Source organism: Geospiza fortis, unplaced genomic scaffold (assembly GCF_000277835.1).
Source record: "Geospiza fortis unplaced genomic scaffold, GeoFor_1.0 scaffold140, whole genome shotgun sequence".
Lineage (NCBI taxonomy): Eukaryota > Metazoa > Chordata > Aves > Passeriformes > Thraupidae > Geospiza > Geospiza fortis.
In genome coordinates this window covers 351,905-363,399 of record NW_005054459.1, presented here as the reverse complement: position 1 = coordinate 363,399, position 11,495 = coordinate 351,905, and the positions used below count along the sequence as shown (strand labels likewise).

General features: G+C 46.5%; 1 protein-coding gene across 1 annotated transcript; it reads left to right on the top strand.

Annotated features, from left to right (window-relative positions):
• The first annotated feature begins 265 nt into the window (after positions 1–265).
• Positions 266–10,921, top strand: LOC102032185 (transmembrane protein 45B-like). The gene is made up of 6 exons (XM_005427892.1): positions 266–297; positions 6,450–6,651; positions 7,149–7,361; positions 8,368–8,552; positions 9,518–9,663; positions 10,360–10,921. The coding sequence occupies exons 2-6, from the start codon at positions 6,468–6,470 to the stop codon at positions 10,475–10,477; spliced, it is 846 nt and encodes a 281-aa protein (XP_005427949.1). The 5' UTR covers positions 266–297; positions 6,450–6,467; the 3' UTR covers positions 10,478–10,921.
• The last annotated feature ends 574 nt before the right edge of the window (positions 10,922–11,495 follow it).

The following is an 11,495-nucleotide window of genomic DNA, read 5'->3' as shown; positions in this document are numbered from 1 at the left end:
GGAACTGTGGCTGAAGGAAATTTAATCATTGTACAAAATCTGAGAAAATTAAGATCTGGAGAAGAAAGGCCTTGAGACAGCCAGAATTCAGCAAATCATGGATTACTTTTGTTGGAGAAAACTGCAAATTAAAGCACCTGGTATGCCCAGGAGTGGGAGATTTCTGTGTCCAGAGTCACCTTTCCCTCCCAGCTGGGGTTTGGGAGGCAGGGACGAGGCAGGTGAGGCGGGTGCCACGGGCAGGGGAGGAGCACAGCTCACCTGGGAGCAGGTGCAGCACCAGGATCACCAGGACAGGTAAGGCTCTGCTGGCAAGGGCTGGCATGGGGAGGGGGGAGGTCACCCCACACCGTGGGAAGGGAAGGGATCCCCTGCCTGCCCTTTATGGACCCTTTAATTTGGCATCCAAACTCCATGGGGAGGGAAGAGAGGGGTCAGGGTGGGTGAACCACTGCTTCCCTTAGGAAAGCAAATCTGGGAGGGATTGAAGTGTTCTCAGCCCACTGGGGAGTTGCCCTGCCCTGAGGTCCCCGTGGAGGGGCTCATAGGGGACTGGCTGCTGTCCCTGCTGGGCTGGGAGGCGATGGGACAGCCCAGCAAACCTGCAGCAACTTTTTCCAAGGAGGAAGTTGAAAAATAAACATGATACGTGGGGCCCCAAAGCAGGCAGAGGTGAGAGCAGAGCAGCCTGGGGCCAGCAGGGCCCCCAAACCCCCTTGCCCCTCTGCAGGGAGCCCTTGCTGGCTCCGTGCTCTACTCCCAGACAAATTAAATGCAAGCCCTCTGCCTCACAGCCAAACTGAAATTGCTGCTGCGTGCACTGAACCAAAAACTCCCTCCTCACTCCCTCCCCACCAAAAACTCCTCTACCCACAGCAATGCCCAGAAAAGTCACTTGCAGTGCCTAAAACCTCACAGTTTGGATTTGTAGAGTTCCAGAATGGTTTGGGTTGGAAGGATCTTAAAGCTCATCTCATGCCACCTCCCTTGCTGTGGGCAGGGCCACCTGTGCTGCAGTGAAAGGTTTTTTCCTTCTTTCTTCCATTCTTCCTACCAGCTTATCATTAAAAAATTACCAACCCTTCACCTTGGCAGGACAGGGTGTGATAGCCAAGGCTTGAGGTGCTTGTGGAGGGGGATGTTGGGGACCACAGCTCTGGGGTACCCACAGACAAACTGTGGTACTTAGCAGGCTTAGGGTTATGTGTTTTATGGTATTTTGGGTATATATTGCAATGGAAATGCTTTTAATCCTTTGTCTTGGATAGTTTTCCTTGAGGGATGTTGAGATACACAGCGCTTAACGCAGTGCTTAAAAGTGTCACATTCTGGGGCAGTTGGGACAATTTGAGGAGAAGTATTCATCTCCTCTTTGGAAAATGCCTAGAGAAGTTGTGGAGTCCCGCAAAATTGTGGCTCTTCCACCCCTGGAAAAGTTCAAGGCCAGATTGGATGGAACTTGGAGCAACCTCAGCTAGTAGAAAGTCCCCCTGCCCATGGCAGGGGGTGGAACTGTATTATCTTGAAACTCCCCCCAGCCTAAACTGTTCTGCAATTCTAGGATTCTATAAATACTGATTTTTGTCACATTTTTGATGGTGATAATGCTGGGTTTGAGCTTATTTTGTGTTGGTACCTGTGAGGGGTTATTGGAGTCAGGGCTGTCCCATCACATATCATGGAGCAAGGGAGGCAGTTCAGGGCACAGATGGCATCCACTCCTTTAGAAAGCACTTTAATATCTTTACCATCACATAGAGGCAAAGAAAAATGGCTTTGGAGATGGTACAGTGCATTTCCCCCAACAGGTAATTTTTAAAGACAGACCTCACTGTCAAATCACAAATAAGCAAATGCAGGTCACAAAGGAATGCCAGTGCCTGTTCTGAGCCTCTGTAATTAGGCCTTGACTAATTTATTTTATTTCTCAGCTTTCTTTGCTGGGATGTAGCTTCTTGCTGCTTCCCTGATGACAGGGCTCAGAGCAAGGATAGGGGCAGAGAATCCAAACCAGGAGCTTATAAAACAGGAGACAAATGGAGGCAGCATAAGGAAGAGGAAGCAGAGAGCTGTATAACCTCTCCATCATCAGTTTTTGTATCTCCCTCCCTCAGTGTCTCTTTCCAGGTGGATCCATTGTGTCTATTAAATAGACCTCTAATCCAGCATCCTGAATTTAAAGCTTTCATCCCTGTTTGAACTTTCATGCTGAACTTTCTCATTTCAGGAGGATGGATTATCTCGGTTTGTGTTCTCTGTCTGCAGCCACTGCATGAGCCGCTGCAGTACCTGATGGTCCTTCAGATACTTCCTGGCAATTGAGCCTAATAGTGTCCAATGATGATGATAATTTTTTAACCTAAGTCCAAACGCCTTAAGGATCCTTTAGAGGCAGAAATGTTGCTTTCCTGCTTTTCCAGCAGCAGCTGAGCTTACCAGTATGAGGAAGATGATTGTTCAGTGTCACTGTTAACACTCCCTGGTGCGGACAGAGACAGAGGGAAAAGAGAGCCCAATGATAATGAGATGACATGGTTCAGAGTGGGGTTTTAGCCTGACATTAATGCATTAGAGATCCAGCTCCTGTGGGAGCTAATGGAAGTGCTGCTATGATTATAAGTGCCTCTGCAGACAAATAAGACAGTGCTGGTAATGAGTGAGGCAGCACAGGGAACAGGAGAGCTTATCACAGTCAGTGATGCCTCTCCTGATACCTTTTGGGTGTCTCCTGCCATCTCTCTGTCCTCAGAGGCAGAGATAGCTCACTCCTGTGTCAGAGATAGCTCACTCACTGCCATCCCCATTAGGTTTGGGGAGTGGGTTATGTTGTATTCAGGGAGACACACAGAGGACTTGCAGGGTAGGGAAGGGGCTGACCGAGGATGGTTTTTTGAGCACAGCACCTCAGCTGCTGTCAGGCTGTAGGTCTGGATTTGATGCACTCCTGCAGCTGCAGATTCAACACAAGAGCCCCTCTGGAAGGCTGGAACTAGCTTTATTATTTCCAGATACACATCTCAGTGGCATTCCTCACCTCAACCTGAGCTCAGCTTGGGTAGTTTTTCCACAAGTCAAGACATTTCTCCTCTTCCCTGAGTCAGCCTTTCCCTGGGGACCGTCCCTGTCACCCACAGATGCTCTGAGACCCAAGCACAGGTACAGTGAGCAAACCAGCTCTGGTGTATCTGAACTGCCTGATTCACTCAGATTGAAGGGCGAAGTTAATTGTAGGGGTGATGGCTGTCAGCTCTGCCCACTGGTGAACTTCAGACTGTGATTTCCTAGCTGGGGAAAATGGAAGTGATGCCTTGACTGAGACACTATCAATGGACTAAAAAAAAAAGAAACCCAAAAAACCAAACCAAACAAAAAAATCCCTCAGGAAACCGAATGAGATATTTGGAATAGTAAAATGGCCCAGGTTGTGGCTAAAAAGAGAGTTTGTGGCTGCCAGAGTAGTGTGAGAAGAAGGAGGTGAAAGCCTGAAAGCCTAATCAGGCTCTCAGACTCCTTACCATCCTCCAGATGCCTCTCCTGGTGGTTGGGTGCATTAGCTATAAACCAAGAAAAACCAGCTCCTCTGGGAGGTGATAAGAGCAGATGAAACAGTAAATCATTAAGCAGACACAGTGTAGGGCACCATAATAAACAGGGGGCAAAGAGCACGAATGACAAGCCAGCAAGGACACGGGGGTGTTGCCAAACATGGCTGGGTGATGAGGGAAGGGACAAAGTCACATTCAGCAGGGATGCCCTGGGATGGTGGCTGTGGCCACCAGCACCAGCACCCACTGGACCTTCACCTTGTTCTTTTCCCTGCTGATTGTAAGCATGTCTCACTTCCTTTGGAGATACAGGGATAAACAAGTGCTGTTTGCCTCAGGGCACAACATAACTGTGGTTGGTTTTTCCCCTGTGCTTACGCATTGCATGTTTTTCAGAGGAGGAAGAGAAGCAGGAGAAATAGTTTTGTGGGTCACGTGTCCCAGCTGAGCCATGTGCTCCCTGCTATAAGGCAGGAATGGAGACCAGCAACCACAAAAGAGTTCCTATGACCCCCTGAGCTCAGCCCAGATCACATAAGCACTGTAAGGTGGCTGTGCATACCCCACTTAGCTGATCTTTTAATTGTGATTGATTGGTGTATCCTTCAGGTCGTCTCAGCTTGACTGCATTGATCTCAGCTGGAAAACCATCAGACCCCACATTATATCAGCCTTTAATATGTAACTGCAAGAGCTACATCAGTTATATATTTGAGTATATATTGCTATGGTCATGTTATAATTGTAGCATTAATACAGCAGGATATGGTAGCAATCCTTCTTGTTGTGGTATTCTGGGATGGGTTTGGTTCTGCTTCCAGATATTATCCCGATATTTCACCATCCCTCCTTGTTACTGATCTAAATTTCCCCTCTTTCATTTTAAAGCCATTACCCTCATTTCATGTATATGATGAGATTCTCTACTTACCCAGAAAATACAGATTTTTTCAGCCCTCTCCATGGCTTGGGAATGATGTTCCCTTAATCACAGGGAAACAGTTGGATGCTCCCATTTCCCAATCGCCGCTTTCAAAGGACTGCAGAAATTATTGTATTAACCCACTGGACTGTGCTAGCCCTGCTGGTAAACAGCATCTTGGTTTGATTTTCTGTTTAATTACCCAATGCACCCTTTGTCAATAAATCTTTCAAGTCATGAAATAAGGCAGAACCCTGCAGTGCTAATAGTGACCTGCAAAGCTGCCAGCTCATACCATGCCCTTTCCATGCACAGCTTTTCCATTCTTGGATTAAATCCCCCCTAAATTCATCTTCATGAACCCACTGGGATAGCTCAGAGGTGCTTGGTGAAGGCAGGATGGAAACCAGCCTGGTGGCACTGCAGGAACCTCAGCCCTGTGTGCTGCCCTGTGTGGCTGCATCTACCAGCGTGATGTTTGCGCATGGAGCCAATGTTTGCTTTGCTCGACCTGTTGGATTAGCTGTTTGATTAAACCAGCTTGGATCAGGCAGACTGGTTGCAGGGATTTAGGAGATTAGTTTTAACCCTGTGGATTTTCCTGCATGGGGACAGACTCCTCTGGGAGATGGTATCTGCACCAGGCATGGACTTCCAGAGATGAAACAAGGTGTCCCTGGGAGAAACCAACCTGAAATCAGATAGTAATAAAGCCAAAGAAACAACTCCCTTTCTCCAAGGCTGACAGCAACATCTCATGTTTAACCCCACACACAAATTATCCCTTGTGCAACAGCAGAATAAGAATATTTTTGGTTTATGTTTTCAGCAAGTGGGGACTGAAGCCCAAAATGCTGCTGGGGAAGGCAGTTTCAGGACAACCAGGATGTCTGGCATGGGGAGGTCAGATCCAGCTCCAAACCATGCAACATCTGCTATGTGGAGGGAGAGCATCCACTCCACAAGGGAGACAGTTTCTGCCCACAGTTAAGTGTGGATTGTTACAGAGAATCTACTAAACATAGAAGGAAGTCCTGGGCACCAGCAGCACGGCCTTGTTATCAATTAAAACATTCCTAATTGCCCAGTCTGACACTACCTCACACCAAGGCAGCCTTCAAACATGTGGTTGAGCCCACATGAAAGAGCTGATAATTTCTCAACCTAATTAAGCAAAGAGCAAACAGCTGGCTGGGTTTAATTGCTGTAATTCTCCCAGGAAATGGGTCCCCCAGCATCCTCCAAACCATGCGTCTGCACACTCTGGCACAGAGGCTCCAGCGGCTTGGTGCAAGTACCTGGTTTAGGGATGTTCAGGAGAGGGAAGAAGGAGTGTGAGCAGGTCAGGATGCAGGGAATTACTTGATTTGTTTGCCCAAACCCACAATGTTTTGTTTCCAGCAGCTTTTGGGGTATTTTTGAAGGTATATTTTTAACAAAGTGCTTTGGTTTGTGGAATAGATGGAGGATTTTTTCACCTCTTCCATGGCCTGAAATAATTCCAGAGATTTAAAAAATTTTGGACTTAGCACACCACTTCTGTGACTGTTCATGAAGCTAAAGAAACACTCTGCTGTTTACTCCTAGACATTCCTGTTTTCCCTATGTATTATCTCTCCTCTGTGGTCCTGAAAAGCCCTGGTCAGCAGCAGATCCTTATGTTAATACTTTCAGAAGAGCAAGAAAAGCAGGACCTACTGCTGAGAGAGATCCTTGGAATTAAAGGTTCAGGCTGGGATGTGTCAAATATTGCAGAACATTTGGGGCTTTTTTGAAACCACTGTGGCTTTTTTTGACATTTCCTAATCTTGAGGCAAGGACCTCAGAGAGGTCCCAGGGGTTCCCTCTGCTCCTTCCTATTCCCATGTGCTTGGTCAAGCCTACTCCAGTCCTCCCTGAAAGGGAAATCCTATTTTTTCTCAGTGTTATGCCAAATAACTTGTGTAAATTGAATAATTACGTTGCTTTTCTTTGCCTTGTAGTCAGAAGAGGTTGACAGGATGGCAAATTTTAAGGGTCACGCGCTTCCAGGCAGCTTCTTCCTGCTCTTTGGACTCTGGTGGTCTGTGAAATACCCACTGCAGTATCTCAGCCAGAAAGTAAATAAAAAATCCCACAGGGCTTACTATTTCCAGCGTGTGGATGCCATTGAAGGGGGAATCAAAATCCTCTTTTCTCTAATAGGTAAGAGTTATATTTCACCTGCTATGTCAGTATTCACCTAGCCTGCACTTATGACTGTACAGGAGCCCTGACTCCATAGAAACTGGTCCAGATGTGGAAGGACCAGAGAATCTTTAAGGCTGGAAAAGACTTCTTAGATCATTAAGTCCAACCACTAACCACTGCCACATCCACCATTAAACCATGAACCTGAGCACCCTATTCACATATTTTTGAGTACTTCCAAGTATGGTGATTCCAGCACTCCCCTGGGCAGCCTGGATGCATCCTTGATGTCCATCTTGACGTGATCTCTGGTACAGTTTGATGTGGAAAAGCAAGTATCATACTGCTTCCCAGAGCTGAGCTGCCGTTAAACACAGGCCTGATTTTTCCATCCAGTCTTTTCTCCCTAATGCAAACTCACCAGTTCCTGCTTCAGAACCCCCAGCAGCAAGGAGCAGTCTCAACCATTGCAAATGAACCCCCAGAAACTGCATGCTCTTGGTGTCCTGCAGGGATGCTGGCGGAGCAGTTTGTCCCCGATGGTCCCCACTTGTACCTGTACAGCGGGGAGAAGCATGACTGGGTGAAGCTGATGAACTGGCAGCACACCACCATGTACCTCTTCTACGGCCTTTCCGGAGTGGTAGATGTCTTCACCTTCATCTCCCAGGCGGTGCCGCAGGGTCTGGATCGCCTTATGTTGGCCATGGCCGTGTTCGTTGAAGGTTTGTAGAAGGTGGTGCTTAATTAGGGGAAGGATATTGGGCACCAAGTCAGAGAAGAGCTAAAATTTTCCTGACTGAAATAGGTTCCAGATGCCTCTGGAGACATTGTAGGGGATATATTATGGCAGGCTGGGATGGAATGAGATGAGAAATACTGTCACGAATAGATTCTGGTTTGGGATTTTTGAAGCTATGACAGTGCAAAGCAGCAGAATGAGGTTCCTTGTTATGATAAATGGCTGGTGAACTCTGCATTCTTCTGCCATCCACAGGCTGTTCCCCTGCCCCATGTTCCCCTGAGAGCCATTAATTGCACTGCAGGCATCATTAGCCTCATCTCCTTGCATGGCACTCGGCAATTTGAAGTGATTTATTTCAGCTTCAGCACATCACAAATATCATTCTGTCCTCAGGCTGCCTTGCAAGTTGCCAGCTGGGATTCCAGACCCCTTTTGGATCATAGAATCATATAAAGACTTGGCTTGGAAGGAAGCTTAAGGATCATCTAGTTCCAACACTCTCCTATGGGAAAAGAAGGTCTTATTTATATAGAATCCTCCTTAATGAAGGCACAGCTCCTGTTAATTTTCCTTTCCTGATCACAGCAGTTTTTGAGGCAGCAGCAGCAGGGGCAGCTCCACATGCACAGTTTGGCATGTATGACCAGGAAATCTATCATTTATAGCTCCCAAAAAATGATGAAGTTTAGCAATAAGAAGGAAAGACACAGCAGAAGCCTGGCTAGAAGGGAAGGGTCATCTGAAGAGGTGACAGATGTGGGAAGAAAACTACCCTGTCCTTGGTCATTGTATTGTTCAGATCCTCCTGCCCCTGATTGCCCCCAGGATGCTGGGATGCCAGGAGGCCTAGGGGATGGTGCTATGTGGAGTCCGCTCTTTCCATGATGGCCTGTCTCAATTTGCCATCCAGGCAGGTGATTTACTCGGCTCGGTGGCCATGGCTGTTGTTGTTAATGCTGCTCCAAATAGGGCTCGTGTTTTGGCAGGTTGTCTCTTCTATTACCACGTCCTTCACCGCCCCATGCTGGATCAACACATCCACTCCCTGCTGCTCATCACCCTCTTTGCTGGGACTGGAAGCATCCTGCTGGAGGTTTTCCTGCGTGACAACATTGTCCTGGAGATGTTCCGAGCCCACATCACCATCGTCCAGGGAACATGGTTCTGGCAGGTCTGTTCTGCCTTCCCAGAGCAATGAAGCAAAGAGAAAAGAGGGGAACAAGTTATACATCACATATCAATCACACATCTCCCAAGGATTATTTTGCCAGGCTCACTTCATAAATAGCTCATAACCCAAAATGAAAATTTACTTATCACTGGTCATCTCTGATGGTTGCTCCTGCTGCAAGAGCTGTTTGTTTTGGCTTAGTGCTTCTCCAGGGGGAAGAGCAAAAGCAAGTGAGCAACATTTTACAGTACCTAACAACCAAGTACTAATTGCTTAATGTGTCTAATGCTCCCTACAGCCATCCCTCTGGTTTAGTGAAAAGATACAAACCCCACCAGCAATAAAACAGAGTTAAAATACAGCCAGCTGCTTACTTTGGTAGAAGCTGGAAAAGCAAAGAAATCAGTTGGAGATAATTGCTCTCAAAACTAAGCTATCAAAAAAAAAAAAAAACCAAACAAAAAAAGAAACAAAACCAAACCAACCAACCAACCAACCAAAAATCAACAAACAAAAAAAGAACTAAAATAACCACCCCAAAACCAAACCACTTTCCCTTCTCTTTTTCAAGGCTGTGCTAGCTCAAATCAGCCTTTGTTCAGAGGTAAGAAACTGGGCTGAGCTTGTAAAATACGAAATCTGGAGTTTTTAAAGGATGGCTTGGAGTTTGGAATGTTGAGGGACAATTGTTCTGGATATTGAACAGAAAAAGGGATGTCTTGGGCACAGATTTACTTTGTGTGGCCTCTCATTGCAAGGATGGACTTCACTCTCAGCAAAAATGTTTCTCCTGGTCAGGGCTCAAGTTCCTTGGTCACTACATGAATAAAAGTAACTCTGTGAGGCTGATGAGGCTCTGGCACAGGTAATTTAAGGTCCCTTCCAACCCAAACAATTCTGGCATTCTGGGATTCTATAGTTTTTTTCCCAATGTAGTTGTTCCACCAACTTCTTGTTCCACCCAGATTGGTGTTGTGCTGTTCCAGCCATGGGGAGGTCCTGTGTGGGATGAGAATGATCACAGCAACATCATGTTCCTCACGATGTGCTTCTTCTGGCACTGGGCAGCTGCTGTGGCCATCCTGGCTGTGAACTACAGCCTCGCTTACTGGTATGGCTGGGACAGGGGCTGGACAGGGGCTGGACAGGGGCTGGACAGGGGCTGGACAGGGGCTGGACAGGGGCTGGGACAGGTCTGGGTTAGGCAGGCAGGGCGGGATGTCTGTAGTGAGACAGATGTAACCCAGCCCTTCCTGCAGTACAAAATCACAGCCGAACAAGCAGTCCCAGATTACTGCAGGTTTTAGGGCACGGTATTTGTTGAGTGTGCAGAGTGCAAAATAGTGTCAGCAAGAGGCATGGACAGTAAATGGGAAGTCAAACAACTGAGTCCCTAGAGGTGCTCCTGGATGTCACACTGCTTATTTTCCTCTGCAATGAGTGCTGAAGTCAAACTTTAGTTTGACAGAGACATCAAAGCATTACCAGGACCCCCTGACACTTCATCCTCTGCCTTGCAAGGACTTCAAAGCGGTTGAAGGTCACCGAATTCTTAGAGGTACAAAAACTAAGACATTACCAGCCCCCAGTTTGGCTTTTCCAAGGGGATGAGAAGATTATCCCATTTTAAGGGATGCTCTGAGGGATGCTGTGTAAGCTACAGAATGGATAGTTCAGTCCATGCCATCAAATAGACTTTATTCAGAACAAAAACCACTCAATCCCCCATCAATAGCAATTTAAGTTCTGGTGAGTGGCATTAGGTTGGAGTTTTTTCTAATAATGATTTATTGCTCCTGTGCTGCAGCTGTCTCCAGAGGCTCCTGAAAGGCAGTGGAGAGCCCTACATCAGCCTGGGGGTCTGGCAGCAGAAGGGTGACAGCAGCTCCCAGGCTGCCTTCTTGAACGGCTCTGATGAAGAGTGAAGAGGGTGCAAAACTCCTGCTCCAAATACATGAACAGACCCTTTTTCAGAAGAAATAAATCAAATTAAATATTTTTGTTTTGGACGAGAGGTGTCCCCATGGTGCTGCTAGGAGGAAAGCTGAGCACACAGGGGTGGCTGCCCTCCATCCATACCCAAATATCTCTGGCTCAGACATGGGCACAGCTTGAAGTGATTTTTAGCAGCAAAACAAAGAATAGAAATTCATCATGACAAGATTACTTCATCCTGTGGGCTCCCCTGTATGCCCCCATAGGGGTGGAGGGCATCTTTTGGCCAGCTGACTTTTCCAAGAGCCTGAAGGCTTTGACCTGCTGTGATTGAAGTCAGGGAAATCTCCAGGCTGAGGTCATGCACCTCTGGAGCAAGACATCACCCCAAGGAGGACGAGTAAGAGAGTGTTGAATGTGAGATTATGGCAATTTTTGCAATGCCAGGGCTTGATTGCACACAATACAAATGTTATTACTGAAGCTTTGAACTAAAGACGGGTTTTGTTAATAATTTTCATGTTCACTTAAAGGCTAAGAGAGTAAATAAATGTGAAATAAAAATCCTCACTGAGCTGATATCCTTAAATTTAAGACTGATAAATTATAGACTGTGTAATAACAGCTTAGAAAAATCCATCTCTCAGACCTGCAAAGCCTAAAGGACTAAGATACATGGCCATGCAGCAGGGATTCATGAAATGTCCCAGTTTTCCATTGAAAATAAACCCCCTCAGCTTGGAAAGCAAGATGAAACAAGCACATGGTTCATTTTAGGCTGCCTTTACTAGCTAATTTCTTGCAAAAAGTGACTGGAAATGTCATCTCCTAGACAGAAGGAAAATATGCTAGTACGGGGATTAAAAAAAATTATATATATACTTTTATATATATAAATAAATAAAATAACCACCAGCACAAGGTAAATTACCATTCTTTATGTCTCAAACCCCAGGGCTGGAAGGATGCTCTGCACTGAGATCTTCTCCCTTCTGTGTAGTGGGGGTT

Excerpts from the sequence above, each read along its gene's own strand:
- LOC102032185 (XM_005427892.1), top strand. The coding sequence starts at position 6,468 with ATGGCAAATTTTAAGGGTCACGCGCTTCCAGGCAGCTTCTTCCTGCTC. Across the intron at positions 7,362-8,367 it reads CATGGCCGTGTTCGTTGAAG|GTTGTCTCTTCTATTACCAC; the intron begins GTTTGTAGAAGG and ends GTGTTTTGGCAG. Across the intron at positions 8,553-9,517 it reads AGGGAACATGGTTCTGGCAG|ATTGGTGTTGTGCTGTTCCA; the intron begins GTCTGTTCTGCC and ends TGTTCCACCCAG.